General features: G+C 45.5%; 1 protein-coding gene across 1 annotated transcript in view; it reads right to left on the reverse strand.

Moving 5' to 3' along the window:
- EFCAB6 (EF-hand calcium binding domain 6) overlaps positions 1-21,247 on the reverse strand; it is a 182,817-nt gene that overhangs the window by 48,078 nt on the left and 113,492 nt on the right. The window contains exons 17-20 of the mRNA XM_075343359.1: positions 16,331-16,445; positions 9,473-9,606; positions 9,038-9,273; positions 6,932-7,028 (exon numbers count right to left, since the gene is read on the reverse strand). Of these exons, the coding sequence (XP_075199474.1) occupies positions 6,932-7,028; positions 9,038-9,273; positions 9,473-9,606; positions 16,331-16,445 (582 nt within the window). The remainder of the gene's footprint in view (positions 1-6,931; positions 7,029-9,037; positions 9,274-9,472; positions 9,607-16,330; positions 16,446-21,247) is intronic.

The raw sequence follows: 21,247 nt of genomic DNA on the forward strand, positions 1-21,247 counted from the left end.
GTGTGTGTGTGTGTGTGGACATTGTACTGAATGGGCAGCACTGTAAGGGCATCAAACTGTGTGGCAGCACTGTAAAGGCATAATACTATGAGGGGGCATCAGCATGTTTGAGCTCTGTGAACGCAATGTACTGTGGGGGAGATACTGTGGGGGCATAATACTTGGTGAGGGGGCAATGAAGGGAATTTTGTTTACTTACCGTAAATTCCTTTTCTTCTAGCTCCAATTGGGAGACCCAGACAGTGGGTGTATAGCTACTGCCTCTGGAGGCCGCACAAAGAACTACACTTAAAAGTGTAAGGCCCCTCCCCTTCTGGCTATACACCCTCCCGTAGGAGTACGGATTCCTCAGTTTTAGTACCAAAGCAAGAAGGAGGAAAGCCAATAACAGTTTCAAAAACAAATTCAATCCGATAACAAGATCGGAGAACTTAAGAAACAACATGAACAACATGTGCACCCGAAAAACGAAACCCTAAGAACAAATAGGGCGGGTGCTGGGTCTCCCAATTGGAGCTAGAAGAAAAGGAATTTACGGTAAGTAAACAAAATTCCCTTCTTCTTTTTCGCTCCTAATTGGGAGACCCAGACAGTGGGACGTCCAAAAGCAGTCCCTGGGTGGGTAAAAAGATACCACATGAACGGGCTGTCAGACAGCCTCTTCCTACAGGTGGGCCACCGCCGCCTGAAGGACCTGTCTACCTAGGCTGGCATCTGCCGAAGCGTAGGTATGCACTTGATAGTGTTTGGTAAACGTGTGCAGACTCGACCAGGTAGCCGCCTGGCACACTTGCTGAGCCGTAGCCTGATGCCGCAATGCCCAGGACGCACCCACGGCTCTGGTAGAATGGGCCTTCAGTCCAGATGGGATCGGAAGCCCAGCAGAACGGTATGTGTGAAGAATTGGTTCCTTGATCCACCGCGCCAGGGTGGATTTGGAAGCTTGCGATCCCTTATGCTGACCAGCGACTAGGACAAAGAGCGCATCAGAACGGCGTAGAGACGCCGTGCGAGAAATGTAAATCCTGAGTGCTCTCACCAGGTCCAACAGATGTAAACCCTTTTCAAATTGGTGAACTGGATGCGGACACAAAGATGGCAAAGTGATATCCTGATTGAGATGAAAGGAAGAAACCACCTTGGGAGAAAACTCTGGAATTGGACGCAGTACTACCTTGTCTTGGTGAAACACCAGGAAGGGAGATTTGCAAGATAACGCCGCTAGCTCGGACACTCTTCGAAGAGACGTGACCGCCACAAGAAAAACTACCTTTTGTGAAAGCCGAGAAAGGGGAACCTCTTTCAAAGGCTCGAAAGGCGGCTTCTGGAGAGCAATGAGAACCTTGTTCAGATCCCAGGGTTCCAATGGCCGTCTGTAAGGAGGAACGATATGACAAACTCCTTGGAGAAACGTGCGTACTTTAGAAAGCCATGCCAAGCGCTTCTGAAAGAATACGGATAGCGCGGAGACTTGACCCTTAAGCGAGCTAAGCGACAAACCTTTTTCCAACCCAGACTGCAGGAAGGAAAGAAAAATTGGCAATGCAAATGGCCAGGGAGAAAACCCTTGAGCCAAGCACCACGCTAAGAATATCTTCCACGTCCTGTGATAGATCTTAGCTGAGGATGGTTTTCTAGCCTGTCTCATTGTGGCAACAACTTCATGAGATAAACCTGAGGCCGCTAGGATCCAGGACTCAATGGCCACACAGTCAGGTTCAGGGCCGCAGAATTCAGATGGAAAAACGGCCCTTGAGACAGCAAATCTGGACGGTTTGGTAGTGTCCACGGTTGGCCTACCGTGAGATGCCACAGATCCGGGTACCACGACCTTCTTGGCCAATCTGGAGCGACGAGTATGGCTCGATGGCAGTCGGACTTGATTTTCCGGAGAACTCTGGGTAACAATGCTAGAGGTGGGAACACATAGGGGAGTCGGAATTGCGACCAATCCTGAACCAAGGCGTCTGCCGCCAGCGCTCGGTGATCGTGAGACCGTGCCATGAAAACTGGGACCTTGTTGTTGTGCCGTGACGCCATCAGATCGACGTCCGGCGTCCCCCAGCGGCAACAGATCTGCTGAAACACGTCCGGGTGAAGGGACCATTCTCCTGCGTCCATGCCCTGGCGACTGAGAAAGTCTGCTTCCCAGTTTTCCACGCCTGGGATGTGAACTGCGGATATGGTGGACGCTCTGCTTTCCACCCACGTCAAAATCCGCTGGACTTCTTGAAAAGCTTGGCGACTGCGTGTTCCCCCTTGGTGGTTGATGTACGCCACCGCCGTGGAATTGTCCGACTGAATCCGAATCTGCTTGCCTTCCAGCCATTGTTGGAAGGCTCGCAGGGCAAGATAGATTGCTCTGATTTCCAGAACATTGATCTGCAGGGTGGACTCTTCCTGAGTCCACGTCCCCTGAGCCCTGTGGTGGAGAAACACCGCTCCCCACCCTGATAGGCTCGCATCCGTCGTGACCACTGCCCAGGACGGGGGAAGGAACGACTTTCCCTGTGACAATGAGGTGGGGAGAAGCCACCAACGCAGAGAGTCCTTGGCAGTCTGAGAGAGGGAGACAGTCCTGTCGAGGGACGTCGATTTCCCATCCCATTGGCGTAGAATGTCCCATTGTAGAGGGCGCAGATGAAACTGCGCGAACGGGACTGCCTCCATTGCTGCTACCATCTTTCCTAGGAAATGCATGAGGCGCCTCAGTGAGTGCGACTGGCTCTGAAGGAGAGATTGCACTCCAGTCCGTAGCGAGCACTGCTTGTCCAGTGGAAGCCTCACTATCGCTGAGAGAGTATGAAACTCCATGCCAAGATAAGTCAGAGATTGGGTCGGGGTTAGATGAGACTTTGGAAAGTTGATAATCCACCCGAAACTCTGGAGAGTGTCTAGTGCCACCTTCAGACTGTGTTGGCATGCCTCTTGAGAGGGTGCCTTTATAAGCAGGTCGTCTAGATACGGGATGACCGAGTGACCCTGCGAGTGCAGAACAGCTACTACTGCTGCCATGACTTTGGTGAAGACCCGGGGGGCTGTTGCCAGACCGAAAGGTAACGCTACGAACTGTAGGTGTTCGTCGTGTATGACGAAGCGTAGGAAACGCTGATGCTCTGGTGCAATCGGCACGTGGAGATACGCATCTTTGATATCTATTGATGCTAGAAAATCTCCTTGAGACATTGAGGCTATGACGGAGCGTAGGGATTCCATCCGGAACCTCCTGACTTTTACGTGTCTGTTGAGCAACTTTAGATCCAGGACGGGTCGATACGATCCGTCCTTTTTTGGGACCACAAACAGATTGGAGTAAAAACCGTGACCTTGTTCCTGAAGAGGGACGGAGGTCACCACTCCTTCCGCCTTTAGAGCGGCCACCGCCTGCAACAGAGCATCGGCTCGGTCTGGTGGTGGAGAAGTTCTGAAGAAACGAGTTGGCGGACGAGAACTGAACTCTATCCTGTACCCGTGAGACAGAATATCCCTCACCCAACGGTCTTTGACGCGTGACAGCCAAATGTCGCCAAAGTGGGAAAGCCTCCCACCGACCGCGGGTGTGGGAATCGGAGACCGCAAGTCAGGAGGACGCCGTCTTGGCAACGGTTCCTCCGGCTGTCCTTTTTGGGCGTGACTGAGACCTCCAAGAATCTGAGCGTCTCTGGTCTTTTTGAGTCTTTTTTGACGAGGCGAATTGGGACCTGCCCGGTCCTCGAAAGGACCGATAACCAGACTGACCCTTCCTCTGTTGGGGTTTGTTTTGTCTGTGTTGCGGTAAGGATGAGTCCTTACCCTTGGAGTGTTTGATGATTTCATCCAAACGCTCTCCAAACAATCGGTCACGAGAAAAAGGCAAATTGGTTAAGCACTTCTTGGAATGAGAATCTGCTTTCCAATGTCTCAACCACAGGGCCCTACGCAAAACAACGGAGTTGGCTGACGCCACTGCCGTGCGGCTTGTAGCGTCAAGAACAGCATTAATCGCGTACGACGCGAATGCCGCCATTTGCGAGGTCAATGGTGCTACCTGCGGGGCAAATGCACGTGTGACTGAGTCGACTCGCGCAAGCCCGGCTGAGATAGCTTGGAGTGCCCATACGGCCGCAAAAGAAGGCGCTAATGACGCTCCAATCGCTTCATAGATGGATTTCAGCCAGAGCTCCATCTGCCTGTCAGTGGCATCTTTAAGTGCCGCTCCATCTTCAACTGCAACCAAGGATCTAGCTGCAAGCCTGGAAATTGGAGGATCCACTTTTGGACACTGGGTCCAACCCTTGACCACCTCAGGGGGAAAAGGGTAGCGTGTATCTTTAAGCCGTTTAGGAAAACGCCTTTCAGGATAAGCGTGGGGTTTCTGGATTGCGTCTCTAAAGTCAGCGTGGTCCAGAAAAGTGCTTAATGTACGCTTAGGGTATCTGAAATGGATTCTCTCGTGCTGCGAAGCTGACTCCTCTACAAGAGGAGCTGGTGGGGAAATATTTAACATCTTATTGATGTTAAATATAAGATCATTAACTATGGCGTCACCATCTGGTGTATCTAGATTGAGAGCGGTCCCAGGATCAGAATCCTGATCAGTTACGTCCGCCTCATCACCCATAGATTCATCTCGCTGGGATCCTGACCATTGAGATGAATGTGAAGGCCCGTCATAGCGAGCCCGCTTAGGCTGCCCGGGGCCATCGTCCGAGTCAGAGTCTTCACCCTGAGGTGTATGTGCCCGTCCCGGAGCTTGGAGGTAATTCAGCTGAGGGGGACCAGGGGGCAATGATTGCACAGTGTCCGTGGCCTGAAGTACAGGCCTAGCTCGCAATGTGTCAAGAATTTGTGACATAGTGAGAGACATTCTGTCAGCAAAAGCTGCAAACTCAGTTCCTGTCACCTGGACAGCATTCACAGGTGGTACACCCTGGGTCACGTCCAGCAGAGGTCCCGACTGTGCAAGCGCCGCAGGGGCCGAGCACTGCACACAATGGGGGTCCGTGGAGCCTGCCGGTAGAAAAGTCCCACATGCGGTGCAGGAAGCATATAATGTCTGTGCCTTGGCACCCTTGCGTTTTACGGACGACATGCTGCTGGCTCTCTGCAATGTGAGAGAGTCTATAGCCAAAGGGCGACCAGCGCTATGTAATACCCAGTATTTGTAGAAACAAAATACTAAGAATACTACTGGCACAAGAGGGGGTGAGCCCTGAGGGCTGCTTACCGCCCGCTGAATAGCGGGTAAGAGGCGCAGAATTCCTTGTCTGGGTCTCCCCGGCTCCCCTCTGCAGCTCAGCGTGTCAGCAGGAATGGCTGCCGGCGTCTGTGGAGAGGGGCGGTCCGTGGGAGTTTCCAAACAAAAGTGCGGGAAACAGTGTCCCCTCTGTGCCGATTGTGAGGGCTGGAGTATGTAAAAACGACTCCAGCCCTCGGCGCTGATGCACTGACCAGCGTCCCGCCCCTCTCCTGACTGGCAGGTCTGGGGGCGGGAACGAACGGAAGCAGGCCGCAAAAGCCGGGGACTCGAGTTATCAGCGCGGCCGCCGTAAAAGCGCGGGCCGCGCTGAAGTCCCCGGCGCACCACAAGTGCCAGCCGCGCCGCAGTCCCAGCGGCCGGCGCGACCGATTCCCAGAAGTGGCCAGCGTCCCGCCCCTCTCCTGACTGGCAGGTCTGGGGGCGGGAACGAACGGAAGCAGGCCGCAAAAGCCGGGGACTCGAGTTATCAGCGCGGCCGCCGTAAAAGCGCGGGCCGCGCTGAAGTCCCCGGCGCACCACAAGTGCCAGCCGCGCCGCAGTCCCAGCGGCCGGCGCGACCGATTCCCAGAAGTGTGCCTGCTTCAGCGAAGCTGAATGAGGCCATGGCACAAGCGCCGTAGCGCTGATGTCCCCCGGCGCACTACAACACCCAGCATGCTGCGGTGTGAGCGCCAATGCACGGGGACACAGAGTACCTTGAGGAAGCAGGGCCATGTCCCTGATGTACTCCGCTCCATCCAGCATCTTCTCCAGGGGCTGTAGATGGAGCACGGTCTCAGTGCCTGGAGACCAGTAAATCCCACTTCACCCAGAGCCCTGTAAAAAGGGATGGGGAAGGAATCAGCATGTGGGCTCCTGCCGCCGTACCCGCAATGGGTACCTCAACCTTACAAACACCTCCGACATACAGTGGGGTGAGAAGGGAGCATGCTGGGAGCCCTGTATGGGCCCTCTTTTCTTCCATCCGACATAGTCAGCAGCTGCTGCTGACTAAAAACAATGGAGCTATGCGTGCGTGTCTGACCTCCTGCGCACAAAGCTAAAACTGAGGAATCCGTACTCCTACGGGAGGGTGTATAGCCAGAAGGGGAGGGGCCTTACACTTTTAAGTGTAGTTCTTTGTGCGGCCTCCAGAGGCAGTAGCTATACACCCACTGTCTGGGTCTCCCAATTAGGAGCGAAAAAGAAAGTGTGTGTGGACACAATTAAATGGGTCGGGGAATAGGGATGAGGCTTAGAGTACAAATATTTCACTTATCTCTTTTACAATTTTGGGAGGTACAATCAAGATGTATATTTAAAAATGCCCATAAAAAATAGCCCGCAGCCGCCCCAGAAGTAGCGCATCCATTAGATGCACCAATTCTGGTGCTTTGCCCAGCTCTTCCCGACTGCCCTGGTGCGGCTCCTCCTATGGGAAGTGCACAATGGATTCTGGGTCTAGTAATGGGTGCAATGTCAGTGAACACCCGATCTATCAGGGTGATGAATTTCCTAAAAAAACAAACTCCTTTAACCCCTTATGGACTGTTTTTGGTCCCTATTGGATGTCGCTTGAATAAATCTGTCATTTCTCCAGCTGATAGACGCGTACCCGGAGGACGAGGTGTCGGCGCAGAGCTGCTGACGCTGCGAACAAGCACTGGATTAATGAATAAAGTCACACATTTTTTAATTTTTTTTCCCTTTTACCTTGGCTAAGTCGTGCCATCTGCCTTGTGCCTTTGTAACGAGATAGTAATGAGCCTGCTCGCAGGCCAGATCCGCGCAGTCCTGGCTTTGTTTGGGCCTTCGAGAAATGGAAAGAGTTGGTATTAATTAACAGAGATGTATTCATGTGTGAGCTGGAGGCAGAACGGCTTCTGCAATATGTCAGCGGATGCACGGACGGCAATTATCCTGCAAAGCAACGTAGTAGTCTGCAAATAATGGAAAATAATGTCACCAGAAAGGAAGAGTTAACCCGCGGTCACATCAGCTCCCCCAGATCTGTGTTTGTGGTGTGGAGCTAGAAATGTACAGTGTCAGTGCGCAGCATGTATAACAGGGTAAATGTGTCCTCTAAATAACTCAACACACAGCCATTAATGTCTAAACTGCTGGCAACAGAAGTGAGTACACCCCTAAGTGACAATGGCCACATTGTGCCCAATTAGCCGTTTTCCCTACCCGGTGTCATGTGACTCAATAGTGTTACCAGATCTCGGATATGAATGGGGAGCAGGGGTGTTACATTTGGTGTTATCTCTCACACACTCCCTCATACTGGTCACTGGAAGCTCAACATGGCTCCTCATGGCAAAGAATTCTCTGAGGATCTGAAAGTAGAATTGTTGCGCCACATAAAGATGGCCGAGGCTATAAGAAGATTGTCAGCACCCTGACACTGAGTTGAAGTACGGCGGCCAAGACCATACAGCAGTATAACAAGACAGGATCCACTCAGAACAAAACCGCCCCCACTTCCTATAGGGAGACAAAGACACAACCTCACTTACTGTATAGAAACAAAGACCCATTCCCACTTGTTGTACGAAGACAAAGACCGATACCCACTTGTTGTACGAAGTCAAAGACCCGCCCCCCACTTGGTGTTCGAAGGCAAAGACCCATTCTCACTCCTTGTATAGAGACAAAGACCCATTCCCACTTATTGTATGAAGACAAAGACCCGCCCTCACTTGTTGTACATAGACAAAAACCCGCCTCCACTTGGTGTACAAAGACAAAGACCCATACCTACTTGTTGTATGAAGACAAAGACCCACCCCCACTTGTTGTACATAGACAAAAACCCGCCTCCACTTGGTGTACGAAGACAAAGACTTATCCCCACTTGGTGTACGAAGGCAAAGACCCATTCCCACTTGTATGAAGACAAAAACCCGCCCCCACTTGTTGTACGCAGACAATGACCTGCCCCCACTTGTTGTACGCAAAGACCCGCCCCCACTTGTTGTACAAAGGGAAAGATCTGCCCCACTTGGTGTACGTAGACAAAAACCCACCCCCACTTGTTGTACGTAGACAAAAACCCACCCCCACTTGTTGTACATAGACAAAAACCCACCCCCACTTGTTGTACATAGACAAAAACCCACCCCCACTTGTTGTATGAATACAAAGACCCGCCCCCACTTGTTGTACGTAGACAAAAACCACCCCCACTTGTTGTACGTAGACAAAAACCCACCCCCACTTGTTGTACATAGACAAAAACCCACCCCCACTTGGTGTACGAAGACCAAGACTTATCCCCACTTGTTGTACGAAGGCAAAGACCCGCCCCCCACTTGGAGTATGAAGGCAAAGACCCATTCTCACTTGTTGTATGAAGACAAAGACCCATTCTCACTTGTTGTATGAAGACAAAGACCCATTCTTACTTGTTGTACGAAGACAGATAAGTTTGGCTAAGCTGAGTGGATGCTGGGAGTGTCTGTATTTACTATGTTGCTATGTATTCTGCTAGTTGTTACTATTTTAGAAACAGCCACAGTTATGCATGATTTGTATGTAGTATATAATAGAGAGTCCACCCTTTGGGATTGGAGATTTTTGAGAGAGAGTTTGAAGTTACAAACTTGCTTTAGTCTCACCAGCGCTGATAGAATCCCTGAAACTTCTGAACTAGCAAAAACTAATACATACCAATAAAAAGTGTTTTTAAGGAGTATTCTCTGTGAGACTAGAGCTAAAAATACCGCAGTAAAGCGGCCGTACCATAACGGGGTCAGTTGTCTACATGAGTAACCAGTCTGGACATCAGTCCAGACATAGGTGTATAGATATACGTACCTGTAGAAGGAGTTCAGCCATGGCGGATAGTCTTCTTTCTCCTGCCTTTGTAGCAAATTAAGGAACTCTGTATAATTTAGAGTGGACATTAGATTCAGTCCAAGGAGGTGGAGGAGACGCTCGTATTCCTTCTGATTGATAATGAACATGAAGCTGTCCAGCAGGTGGCGGAAGTCATGCATTGTGATGAGGCCATCCCGATTGCTGTCCATTTTGTAAAAAGCGCTGTAGGTGTCCTAAAGATCAGAAAATCAGACTGGTGACGAGGTTTCAGAGCACACAAGTTTGGCTGCAGGGTGGTTAGAGCCCGATGTGGCACCTTCTGTATAAACTCTGTAAGAGCTATGAGAACTGTGCAACAAAAACTTTGCAACTGTTGATGTCCCATGAAAAGCTTGACCCCGTCAGTCCCCCATAATATACATTCATACTCACCCCATACCCTTCTCTTAGCTTATCCAGCATCTGGCTGAGACACTCTTCCGCGGTCATGTAATGACACTTGGCCTTATTCACTCGATGGTTGGGCCTATTATGTAACCTCTCCCCGGGTCCATCCCCCGATGGGACTAAGAATAAAATATACTCAGAATAATAAACTTTTAAAACTAATTTACAATATTTCTAGCATTAAAAATAACCTTTATAAATATTTTGTCTTTGTTTTTTTTGTAGGCGTGGCCTATAAGCAAAATCAGTCTCCTTTCCCTCTAGCAGCTGACAATATGTTTTTTTTGTAGGTTTGGCCTGTGAGCAAAATCCGTCTCCTGCCCCCTCTAGCAGCTAACAATATGGTTTATTGTAGGTGTGGCCTATTAGCAAAATCAGTCTCCTTCCCCCTCTAGCAGCTGACAATATATATTTTATTACAGGTGTGGCCTATTAGCAAAATCCGTCTCCTTCCCTCTCTGGCAACTGACAATATATTCTATTGCAGGCGTGGCCTATTAGCAAAATCAGTCTCCTTCCCCCTTTAGCAGCTGACAATATATTTTATTGCAGGCATGGCTTGTGAGCAAAATCAGTCTCCTTCCCCCTCTAGCAGCTGACAATATATTTTATTGCAGGCGTGGCCTATTAGCAAAATCAGTCTCCTTCCCCCCCTAGCAGCTGACAATATATTTTATTGCAGGCATGGCCTATTAGCAAAATCAGTCTCCTTCCCCATCTAGCAGCTGACAATATATTTTATTGCAGGCGTGGCCTATTAGCAAAATCAGTCTCCTTCCCCCCCTAGCAGCTGACAATATATTTTATTGCAGGCATGGCCTATTAGCAAAATCAGTCTCCTTCCCCATCTAGCAGCTGACAATATATTTTATTGCAGGCGTGGCCTATTAGCAAAATTAGTCTCCTTCCCCCTCTAGTAGCTGACAATGTTCTTTTGTAGGTGTGGCCTGTGAGCAAAATCAGTCTCCTTCCCCCTCTAGCAGCTGACAATATATTTTATTGCAGCCAAGGTCTGTGAGCAAAATCAGTCTCCTTCCCCCTCTAGCAGCTGACAATATATTCTATTGCAGGCAAAGCCAATATGCAAAATAAGTCTCCTTCCCCCTATGGAAGCTGACAATATAACTTTTTCTTATAGGCGTCTTCTCAGCTATACTACCATACTATTACACAGGTTCTGCTCCATTCTGATAAGCATTTCTTTTGGCTCCTATGCAGAGACCTGGATGGCGGGAGTGTGACTGAGCATGTGTGTCCACTGGTACTCAGGTTATTTTTTTTTTACATACTCATTGTTTTTTATTTGGAACTCAAGGTAGCTACGTTATTCCTCATTGGATCATTTTTTTAACAGCATGTAAATGGCAAACGTTACGATCTAACAGTGAATATGGAATTTAGTGGCGGTGCAACCTCTTTAAACACAGTTTTAATACATATTTTATTGACACATATTTTCTCACATCATTTACAGAGACGCTGTCGGAGGAAAACAGGCTGCAAAGGGCTGAAAATTGTACAATGTAAATCACAAAAAATATTTTATATTAATTTTGCAGGGAAATGACACAGGGGGTGAGGTATGCCACTATTACCAACCAGGAATATTTTCGGTTTTAAGAGCCGTAAATGTTTTTCTCTTTCGAATATTCAATTTTTGCATTTTTTATTATGATACGTGAGGCCTAAGTTCTTTGCTGTTCAGGAACTTCCATTTCTGGATTACATCATTTCCGCTTCTGGTTTTAGGATGGATCCCTCTAAGTTACAGGCTACATTAAATGGGGCCATTCTGAGAACCTTAAGGTGCTGCAATGTTTTTTGTGGTTTGCAAATTATTTCTATTTTGTTATTTTTTTACAAATATCATGGGGACAAAAAGAAAATATTTTTTTTTTACTTTTTTTTTTTAATGGGGGCGAGGCTATTAACAATTTTTATCATTTTTTTTTTTTATTTTTCTGAATTTTATTAATTAATTTATTCAATTATTTATTTCCCTACATAAATTCATAAAATATTGTTGGGGGTCATAGGTGAAATATATCCTTGTACCGTGTTAGCCAAGAGATAAGAAAAATTGTTTAAAAGAACTGAGAGTCCTCAGTGGTTGATACTGAATAATGGCTAACTGAAAAGATGGTAATATATAGCAAGGTTTCGAGACTACTCAGGTCTCTTCATCAGGCTCAGTTTAGGGGTCATAGAAACATTTATTTTTCACTGATTTTCCCTGTAATTGAAGCTAGTATATAAGCCCCAGTCATGGGGTAAATCCAGTGGAGCTGCCTGGATCTCCTAGGATTGAGAAGCTCTTGTTCCCTTCCTGCCCCTGAACCCGGTGATAACATGATCTTTGGGTCTGGAGAAGGAAGCACTGTCAATGCTTCCTATACTGTATACACAAAGCTTGTTCAGCACTGTTTATACAGAGATTGGGAAGGCAGAATTGGTAATAAACCATCTCTGCCTTCTCTATGGGGAGTCAGGCTGTGTCAGACAGACAGCTTTTCCCCTCTTGCAGCCATGTGATCTTGTGCAGCTGCTCTACTATCAAGTGATTTTTTTTTAGAACAATTCTGAAGCGTCTTTCTTGTTCAGAACTGTGTATACAGAGATTGGGAAGGCAGAATTGGTAATAAACCATCTCTGCCTTCTCTATGGGGAGTCCGGCTGTGTCAGACAGACAGCTTTTCCCTTCTTGCAGCCATGTGATCTTGTGCAGCTGCTCTAATATGCAGTGATTTTTTTAGAACAATTCTGAAGCATCTTTCTTGTTCAGCACTGTGTATACAGAGATTGGGAAGGCAGAATTGGTAATAAACCATCTCTGCCTTCTCTATGGGGAGTCTGGCTGTGTCAGACAGACAGTTTATGCACTCTTGCAGCCATGTGATCTTGTGCAGCTGCTCTACTACGTAGTGATGTGTTCGAACAATTTTGAGGCATCATTTCTCATAACTCCTTGTTGTGCTTTTACTTAATTATTGCTCCAAGAAATTTATGAGGTAATTGACGACTATCGTTGCCCTTGTAAAAGGGGTTTGTCCCTACACAGTTTGCACCTTCACACCATCCAATCAGGGATGCCAGAATCAAAGGACACCCCCAAATGGTAACACCCAGTATGATTCATACATTTTTTAGAGGAACAGGACAGATGACAGACCCTGTGTAATGTGCCAGACCCCATCCATTTCACCGCACAATTTTGCCTTTAAACACATACAGTCATGTGACAACAAAGCTCTGCCCTCTAGAGGTAAAATTTAGTAAATGTTAAAAGAAAATTATGTGTCTTGGGACAAAACAAAAAAAAAAAAAGATACACTCATGGCCAAAATTGTTGGCACCCTTGCAATTGTTGCCGAAAATTAAGTATTTCTCCCAGAAAATCATTGCAATTACACAGGTTTATTTCCTCCGTGTGTATTGGAAAAAAAAAACAACAAAAAACAAAAAACAGAAAAAAAGCAACTTGGACATGATTTCACACAAAACCCCCAAAATGGGCTGGAAAAATTGTTGGCACCTTTCCATAATTGTGGGTAGACAACTTTGTTTCAAGCATGTGATGCTCGGTCAAACTCACCTTTGGCAAATAACAGGTGTGGGCAATATGAAAATCCCACCTGAAACCATATAAAAAGGGAAGAAGTTGTTTCAATCTTTGCATTGTGTGTTTGTGTGCGCCACACTAAACATGGAGAACAGAAAGAGGAGAAAAGAACTGTCGGAGTACTTAAAAACCAAAATTTTTGAAAAATATCAACTGTTATGATTCAGTGACCGAGGAGGATCAGAAGAGGGACAAAAACTAGGAAACCCAGAATGTACCAGAGTGGTTGGAATCTCAGCGAACTGCAGACCTACCACTAACACACAACTAGAAGTAGCCGTGGGACGTGCCTGCGATGACCTGGTCGCCTTGACACGGACGGAGGACTAATTATTCCTACAGAGAGAAATACAGGAAAGGCTAATCTGCCTCAGAGCAGTCCCCAAAGATATAGATAGCCCCCCACATATAAAGATTACGGTGATTTAGGAACACACAATACACAGGTAGAAAACAGATTCAGCAAAGATGAGGCCCAAACTATCTAAATAGGAAAGGACAGAAAAGAGCACTGTCTGCAGCCATGCAATACCCTAGAAAAAGAACCAACACACCTGATATGGAAAAATACTAATCCCACATGGACTCTCCCCCACTATATCAGTACTCTGGTGTTACTGGGATCCAAACAAAACACTAATATAGTGGAGGGACTGAAATTAGTAACAAGCATGACAAAACAAAATACATAGCTGAAAATGGAGCAAGGTACACAGACATTCGCAGCAGGGAATAATCCAACTTCCCCAAGAACTCCACACAAGCAAAATAGGAATAAGCCTTAGTACCTAAACAGAAAACAAACAGAAGGTGGAAACCACCAACAGAGGTACAAGGACCAAACTTATCTGAAAGGAGTTCTGGTAGACACAGAAAGAAGGGCTGGCTTCAGAATGTCCTTAGCACACAGGAGACAACATTGAGCACTGGCCAGGAACAAGAGAACACTACTCAGTTATATAGGCCCAGTCAAAAGAACCTGATTGCCAATCATCCCCAGCTGTCTGCAAACAAGCAAACTTCACTACCAGTACTGACTACAAGAGGGAGCCCCAAACTGGAACATAGTCCAAATGTATTCACAACAATCAACAATCTCAAGGTTACAAGTCCATAGCCAGAGAACTTTATGTTCTTTTGTCCATGGTGCGCAACATAATCAAGTAATTTACAACCCATGGCACTGTAGCTAATCTCCCTGGATGTGGATGGCAGAGAAAAATTGATGAAATGCAGGATAGCCCAGATCATGGATAAGTCGTCCCAATCGAATTACAAAGAAATTAAAGCTGTTCTGCAGACTCAGGGGGCGTCAGTGTCAGCGTGAACTATCCGTCCACATTTGAATGAAATTAAACGTTATGAAGGAGACCCAGGAGGACCCCACTGCTGACACAGACATAAAATAGCTAGACCGCACTTTGCCAAAATGTAAGCGAGTGACCAAAATCCTTCTGGGAAAGCGACTTGTGAACAGATGAGACCAAGATAGAGCTGTTTGGTAACGCACTTGATTCTACTGTTTACCAAAAATGTAATGAGGCCTACAAAAGAAAAGAACACAAGACCTACAGTCACATATGGTGGAAGTTCAGAGATTTTTTGGGGTTGTTTTGCTTCCTCCAGCACTGGGGGCCTTGACTGTGTCCAAGACATCATGAAATCTGAAGATTACCAAAGGCTTTGGGTGGCAATGTAGAGCTCAATGTCAGAAAGCTGGGTTTGTGTCCTAGGTCATGGGTCTTCCAACAGGATAATGACCCCAAACACTTCAAGAAGAACCAGAAATGGATGGAACAAAGCGCTGGAAAAGTGGCAGCAATGAGTCCGGATCTAAATCCCATTGACACCTGTGGAGAGATCTTAAAATTAATGTTGGGAGAAGACAAGACGGGACAAGACAAGACGGGACAAGACAAGACGGGACAAGACAAGACGGGACAAGACAAGACGGGACAAGACAAGACGGGACAAGACGGGACGGGACAAGACGGGACGGGACAAGACAAGACGGGACAAGACAAGACGAGACAAGACAAGACAAGACGGGACAAGACAACACAAGATGGGACAAGACAAGACAAGACGGGAAAAGACAAGACGAGACAAGACAAGACGGGACAAGACAAGACAAGAAGGGACAAGACAAGACGGGACAAGACAACACAAGATGGGACAAGACAAGAGAAGACGGGATAAAATGGGACAAGATGGGACAAGACAACACAAGACGGGACAAGACGGGACAAGACGAGACAAGACGGGAAAAGACAAGACGGGACAAGACAAGACAAGACGGGACAAGACAAGACAAGACGGGACAAGACAAGACGGGACAAGACAAGACAAGACGGGACAAGACAAGACGGGACAAGACAAGGCGGGACAAGACAAGGCGGGACAAGACGGGCCAAGACAAGACAAGACAAGACGGGACAAGACGGGACAAGACGGGACAAGACGGGACAAGACAAGACGGGACAAGACAAGACAAGACGGGACAAGACGGGACAAGACAAGACGGGACAAGACGGGACAAGACAAGACGGGACAAGACGGGACAAGACAAGACGGGACAAGACAAGACCGGACAAGACAAGACGGGCCAAGACAAGACAAGACGGGACAAGACAAGACGGGACAAGACAAGACAAGACGGGACAAGACAAGACGGGACAAGACAAGACAAGACAAGACAAGACGGGACAAGACAAGACAAGACGGGACAAGACAAGACAAGACAAGACAAGACGGGACAAGACAAGACAAGACCTTCAAATATGAGAGACCTGGAGCAGTTTATAAAGAAGAGTCCAAGATTCCAGGTGAGAGGAGTAAGAAGCTTGTGGACGGTTATAGGAAGCGATTGATTGCAGTTATTTATTCCAAAGAGCAAAGTTGAGGGTGCCAACAATTTTGACTAGGTTGTTTTTGGAATTGTGGGTGAAATTCTGTCCAATTTGCCTTTTTTTTTCTTGTGTTGTTCCAATACACACAAAGGATATAAACGTGTGAATAACAAAACGTGTGTAAATGCAACAATATTCTGGGAGAAATTATTCATTTTTAAGGGTGCCCGCACATTCGACCATGTCTTTAAGTGATATTTTACCATTTTGCAACCAAGAAGTGATGGGTAAAGTTTCCCTTTAAGCTTTTTCTGCTACTGTAAAGGCATTAAGCTTTGATATCAACGACGGGGCTGTTATTATGAGCAACTTTACCTTCGAATAACGATACAAAATCCAGATAGCTGAGCCCTTCCTTTGTAAATCCCAATTTTTTTGTTAAGACGTTAAATTGCTCCTCATCCAGATGCAGCTCGTGATCCCGCAGAACCTGCGGAAAGGGAGACGTTCACAATCAGATACATGTAGCGGCTGCGGATGTGCCAATTTCCGAAGGTGCAAATTGTCAGATAACAGACAAGAGGAGCTGAGGAATTTACAGCGAGGGGATGTACGATAGTATTTCCGAGTCTGTTAATGAATGGAACGTGCTCTCCGAGGAGTTTGGGGGGGGGGGGGGAAATAAAAAAAATAAATAAAAAATACCGCCACAGGGAACCACAAAAAAAACCCGTAACTTTATTACGGTATTTTTTTTTTTCTTTCAAAAGTTCCATTGGGGTCTCATGGGTAAAATATCTCCCTTCTCTCGGGAAGAAGAAGCGGCTTACATAACGAGGAGTTGACAGATGAGATGCGGTGAATTATTTCGGGAGGCTTAACTGGCTGAGTGACAGCAGCCATCCAAAATGAACATTTTCATTTCTTCCTTGCTTGACAGCAGGGGAACATTTTTTTTTTTTTAAGTTTTTTCATTTTTTATTTTTTTACTTTTTTTCTTTGTAACAACAAATCTTTATAGGTTGTTAATTTAGTCATAAATAATTTAAATTAGGGCGCACATATGTATGGGCTTATGCTCCGCGCAGGTAAAAAATGCAAATCTACTACCTAACGCAGGATCTAAAAATAAAAAACATTCCAATAAATTCCGATATGTTAAAATAGAACTAAATAAAAAAGGTTTTATACCTGCACTTAAAATTTAAAGGGATCCAACCGATTTGATAAAGTTCACCCCGGTCTTCTAGCTGGATCGCCCCCCAATCAATCGCTAAAATAAAAACCTAGGAAAATTATAAAGTTTCCCTCACTGTTTTTCTGATAATCTTGTAGAAAATCAACAGAGAAAATGGGTTGATCAATTCCAGCCCTGTCTCTTTAAGGGGGTGGGGCTTAGTAATTTATTGTCCTAATATGGACAGGGCCGTGAGGGGAGGCTCCTGCTGCACCCATAAACAGGAAAGAGAGTATGAGGATGCAGGAAAATGATAATGTTTCCCTCACTGTTTTTCTGTTAATCTTGTAGAAATCCAACAGAGAAAATGGGTTGATCAATTCCAGCCCTGTCTCTTTAAGACGGTGTGGCTTAGTAACTTATTGTCCTAATATGAACAGGGAAGTGGGGGGAGGCTCCTGCTGTAGCCATAAACAAGAAAGCGTATGAGGATGCAGGAAAATGATGTTTCCCTCATTGTTTTTCTGTTAATCTTGTAGAATTAAAACAGAGAAAATGAGTTGATCAATTCCAGCCCTGTCTCTTTAAGGGGGTGGGGCTTAGTAATCTATTGTCCTAATATAGACAGGGAAGTGGGGGGAGGCTTCTGCTGCAGCCATAAACAGAAAAGAGTATGAGAATGCAGGAAAATGATAATGTTTCCCTCACTGTTTTTCTGATAATTTTGTAGAAATCCAACAAAGAAAAATGGGTTGATCAATCCAGCCCTGTCTCTTTAAGGGGGTAAGGCTTAGTAATTTATTGCCCTAATATAGACATGGAAGTGGGGGGAGGCTTCTGCTGCAGCCATAAACAGAAAAGAGTATGAGAATGCAGGAAAATGATAATGTATCCCTCACTGTTTTTCTGTTAATCTTGTAGAAATCCAACAAAGAAAATGAGTTCATCAATTCCAGCCCTGTCTCTTTAAGGGGGTGTGGCTTAGTAATTTATTGTCCTAATATGGACAGGGCAGTGAGGGGAGGCTCCTACTGCAGCCATAAACAGGACAGAGAGTATGAGGATGCAAGAAAATGATAATGTTTCCCCTCACTGTTTTTCTGATAATCTTGTAGAAATCAAACAGAGAAAAGGTTCCAGACTGGTCTCTTTAAAGGGGGTGTGGCTTAGTAATCTATTGTCCTAATATAGACAGGGAAGTGGGGGGAGGCTCCTGCTGCAGCCATAAACAGGACAATGAGTATGAGGATGCAGGATATGGATGATCTCTTGAGACACACAAAGATATTGTTGTATCTTTATATATTTTTCGGTTTAATACTGATATGTAACAAAATAAAAAACGAGGAAAAGGAGGAGATTAATGGAGGAAGTGTCGGGATATTTTTTTTGTGTGCATTTTTTCTGCTTTTTTAAATGAAGACCCTAACAGTAAACTAGTTGGAAGACATGAACTCTCTGGCAAGGGCCTATAGATATGTGATATACGTATACCACGCTTGCAAAAAGTCTTGATTTTCACAGACGTCCTTTAGAAATTAGGTCCTAAAAAGAGAGGTGCTTTGAGCTAATTTACATAAGGTGGAGTTTCTGAGTAGAAAGGGGTGGGGCTTAGAATTCCCCACAAGTTGAGAGTGGTGGCGTCATGACGTATGGTGGTGTCATGAGTTCACTGCAGTTGTCACACAAAGTATCACGAGAGACGGTGGCACTGCACTGTTGTGAACTCATGACGTCACCGCTCATCACAGCCTCCAGGACTTCTCACGCTACTGTATTACCCTCTTGCTTTGATGTGCAGTGACATTATGCAGGTAACCGCAGTTCTGTGCTGCCATCTCTCACGATACTTTTTGTGAGAACCGCAGCAGTGAACTGCGATGAGCTCATGACATCATCACTCGTCACAGCTGCTGATGGTTTGCACGCTACTGTGTGATCCACCTGCACTGAACTATGGTGACCTCATGAGGTCAACGTAGTTCACTGCTGGCGGTGATTCTCACACAGCGCAGCGTGAGAGCCAGCAATGGCTGCTGTCCTAGCCTTTAGGGCTTGTTCTATGAAGATTCTTCATAGGCTGGGACACTGAGTCTGGGAACTTTGTGGAACCTCCATATGGATTACGGAGAACTTGCTGGGGATTTTGATGGGGAATAAATGATGAATGAGGTTGTCTCTGGTCTTTGTTTACTAATTCTCTCTTTTCTATGTCCTTCAGGTTCGCTTTTGTGGAACTTCGTGGGACCTCCATGTGGATTATGGAGGAACTTCAAGATTTTTTATTCATTTTTTTTAACTTTTTTCATAAATTGATGAATGAGGGTTCGAGTCGGGGAGAGGGGTGTTCTTTGAAATAAAATATTGTTTTGAGTTCTTTTTTCTGTTTAGTTCTACTGGATTAGTAATGGGGGTGTCTGATAGATGCCCACCGATTACTAACACCAAGGCTTGTTGCCAGCTGTCAATTCACAGCAGACATCAACACCATGAAACATTACCGTGGCTGTCACCACACCAGGGCAAATGGGAAGAGCTGGGTACAGCACCAGAATTGGTGCATCTGGATGTGCCACTTTTGGAGTGGCTGCGGGCTGCTATTTTTAGGCTGGGAAGGGCCCAATGACCTTGGATCTTCCCAGCCTGATAATACCAGTCAATAGCTGCCTGCTGTAGCTTGGCTGGATATTAAAAAAGGGGGAGACCCAACGACTTTTTTTTTTTAATTTAAATTATTTACTTAAATAATTTAAAAAAAAAAAAACAGTGTGGGATCCCCTCTATTTTTCATAATCAGATAAGTTACAACTGTTAGCTGAGGAATGCAGCCCACAGCTGCTCCTTGACCTGTGCTGGTTATGAAATTACGGGGGACCCCAATTCATTCTTTTTTTTAAATTAGTTATTAAATCTGCTAAATTCCTGTACAAGCCAATAATCAATCTATGTCTCTCTCTCTCTATAATTATATATATATATAATTATATATATATATATATATATATATATATATATATATATATATATATATATATATATATATATATGTATGTATATATATATATTATTGATCTTTGAACATCTCATAAACATAATAAACCATTCTTTCAATATCTTCCGTTTATTTCCGGTACGTATCACACGGATGCTATCCGTGCTGCAGGAAAAAAAATGGACTTGTCTCCGTGTGAGTCACACGGAAGCGCAGGTGTTTCACATGGACTGTGAGAAAGGTCTGTGTGAAAAAACACAAAGGTGTGAAGATTCCCATTGATTTTTAATTAGAATGTTTGTGAACACGTCTCCAGTACTTGTGAAAATGGACAACATAGGTACTAGAGAAATGGAGGTGTGAAGGAGGCTTTAAAATGAGAGATTGATAGCAGAATCTAAATGGCTAACAGCAGGGAGCAGAGCTCAGCTCCAGTCGCAGCTGTTAGACAGAGATGCTGGCTATTTTATTTAGCCGGCATCTGCCACGTGGGTAGCAGGCTCGACTGCTGAGCCAGCTCCACATCCCCTGCCCTACTTCATAATGGATATACTGTATCTGTCAAGGTATGTTAAGGGGTAAAAAGAGTTGACCGAGTTGTTATATCAACTGAACGTCGCTTGTTATATACAGATACACAATTTTACTTGTCGCTATTAAAAGATACATTGTTACTTTAGAACCCTAATACTTGGTGCCAGGACATATGAAAAGGCAGCAGCACTGGATGTTCCATTGCTTATTTGGGCTTTTACGGTGTGACTTCCTTGTTTCTTTAAAAATGAGACTGGGTCTTATTTTATTTTTTACTCTGGGGCTTATTTTCAGGGGATGTTTTATATATTTTTCCCTTATTTTATATTTTTTTATTTATTGAACAACAAATCACAATTTAATTTATTCTTGAACAAAAAAAATCCCCAAAAAAACAAAACATTTATTCAACTATAATCCTGTTGTTACATTCTGAAACACTAATATTTTGTGTTACTCCTTTTACTGGGTCAGATGCACATTTTCTTATCTCATCCGCTATTCATGGTGCAGAACCCGTCTTATAGTGGTGGGTACAGGCCATATTTACAAAGGTTTAAATTACCTGCTTAAATGTATTATTCTCTAT

The sequence above is a fragment of the Anomaloglossus baeobatrachus genome, chromosome 4 (assembly GCF_048569485.1).
Source record: "Anomaloglossus baeobatrachus isolate aAnoBae1 chromosome 4, aAnoBae1.hap1, whole genome shotgun sequence".
In the NCBI taxonomy this organism is placed as follows: domain Eukaryota; kingdom Metazoa; phylum Chordata; class Amphibia; order Anura; family Aromobatidae; genus Anomaloglossus; species Anomaloglossus baeobatrachus.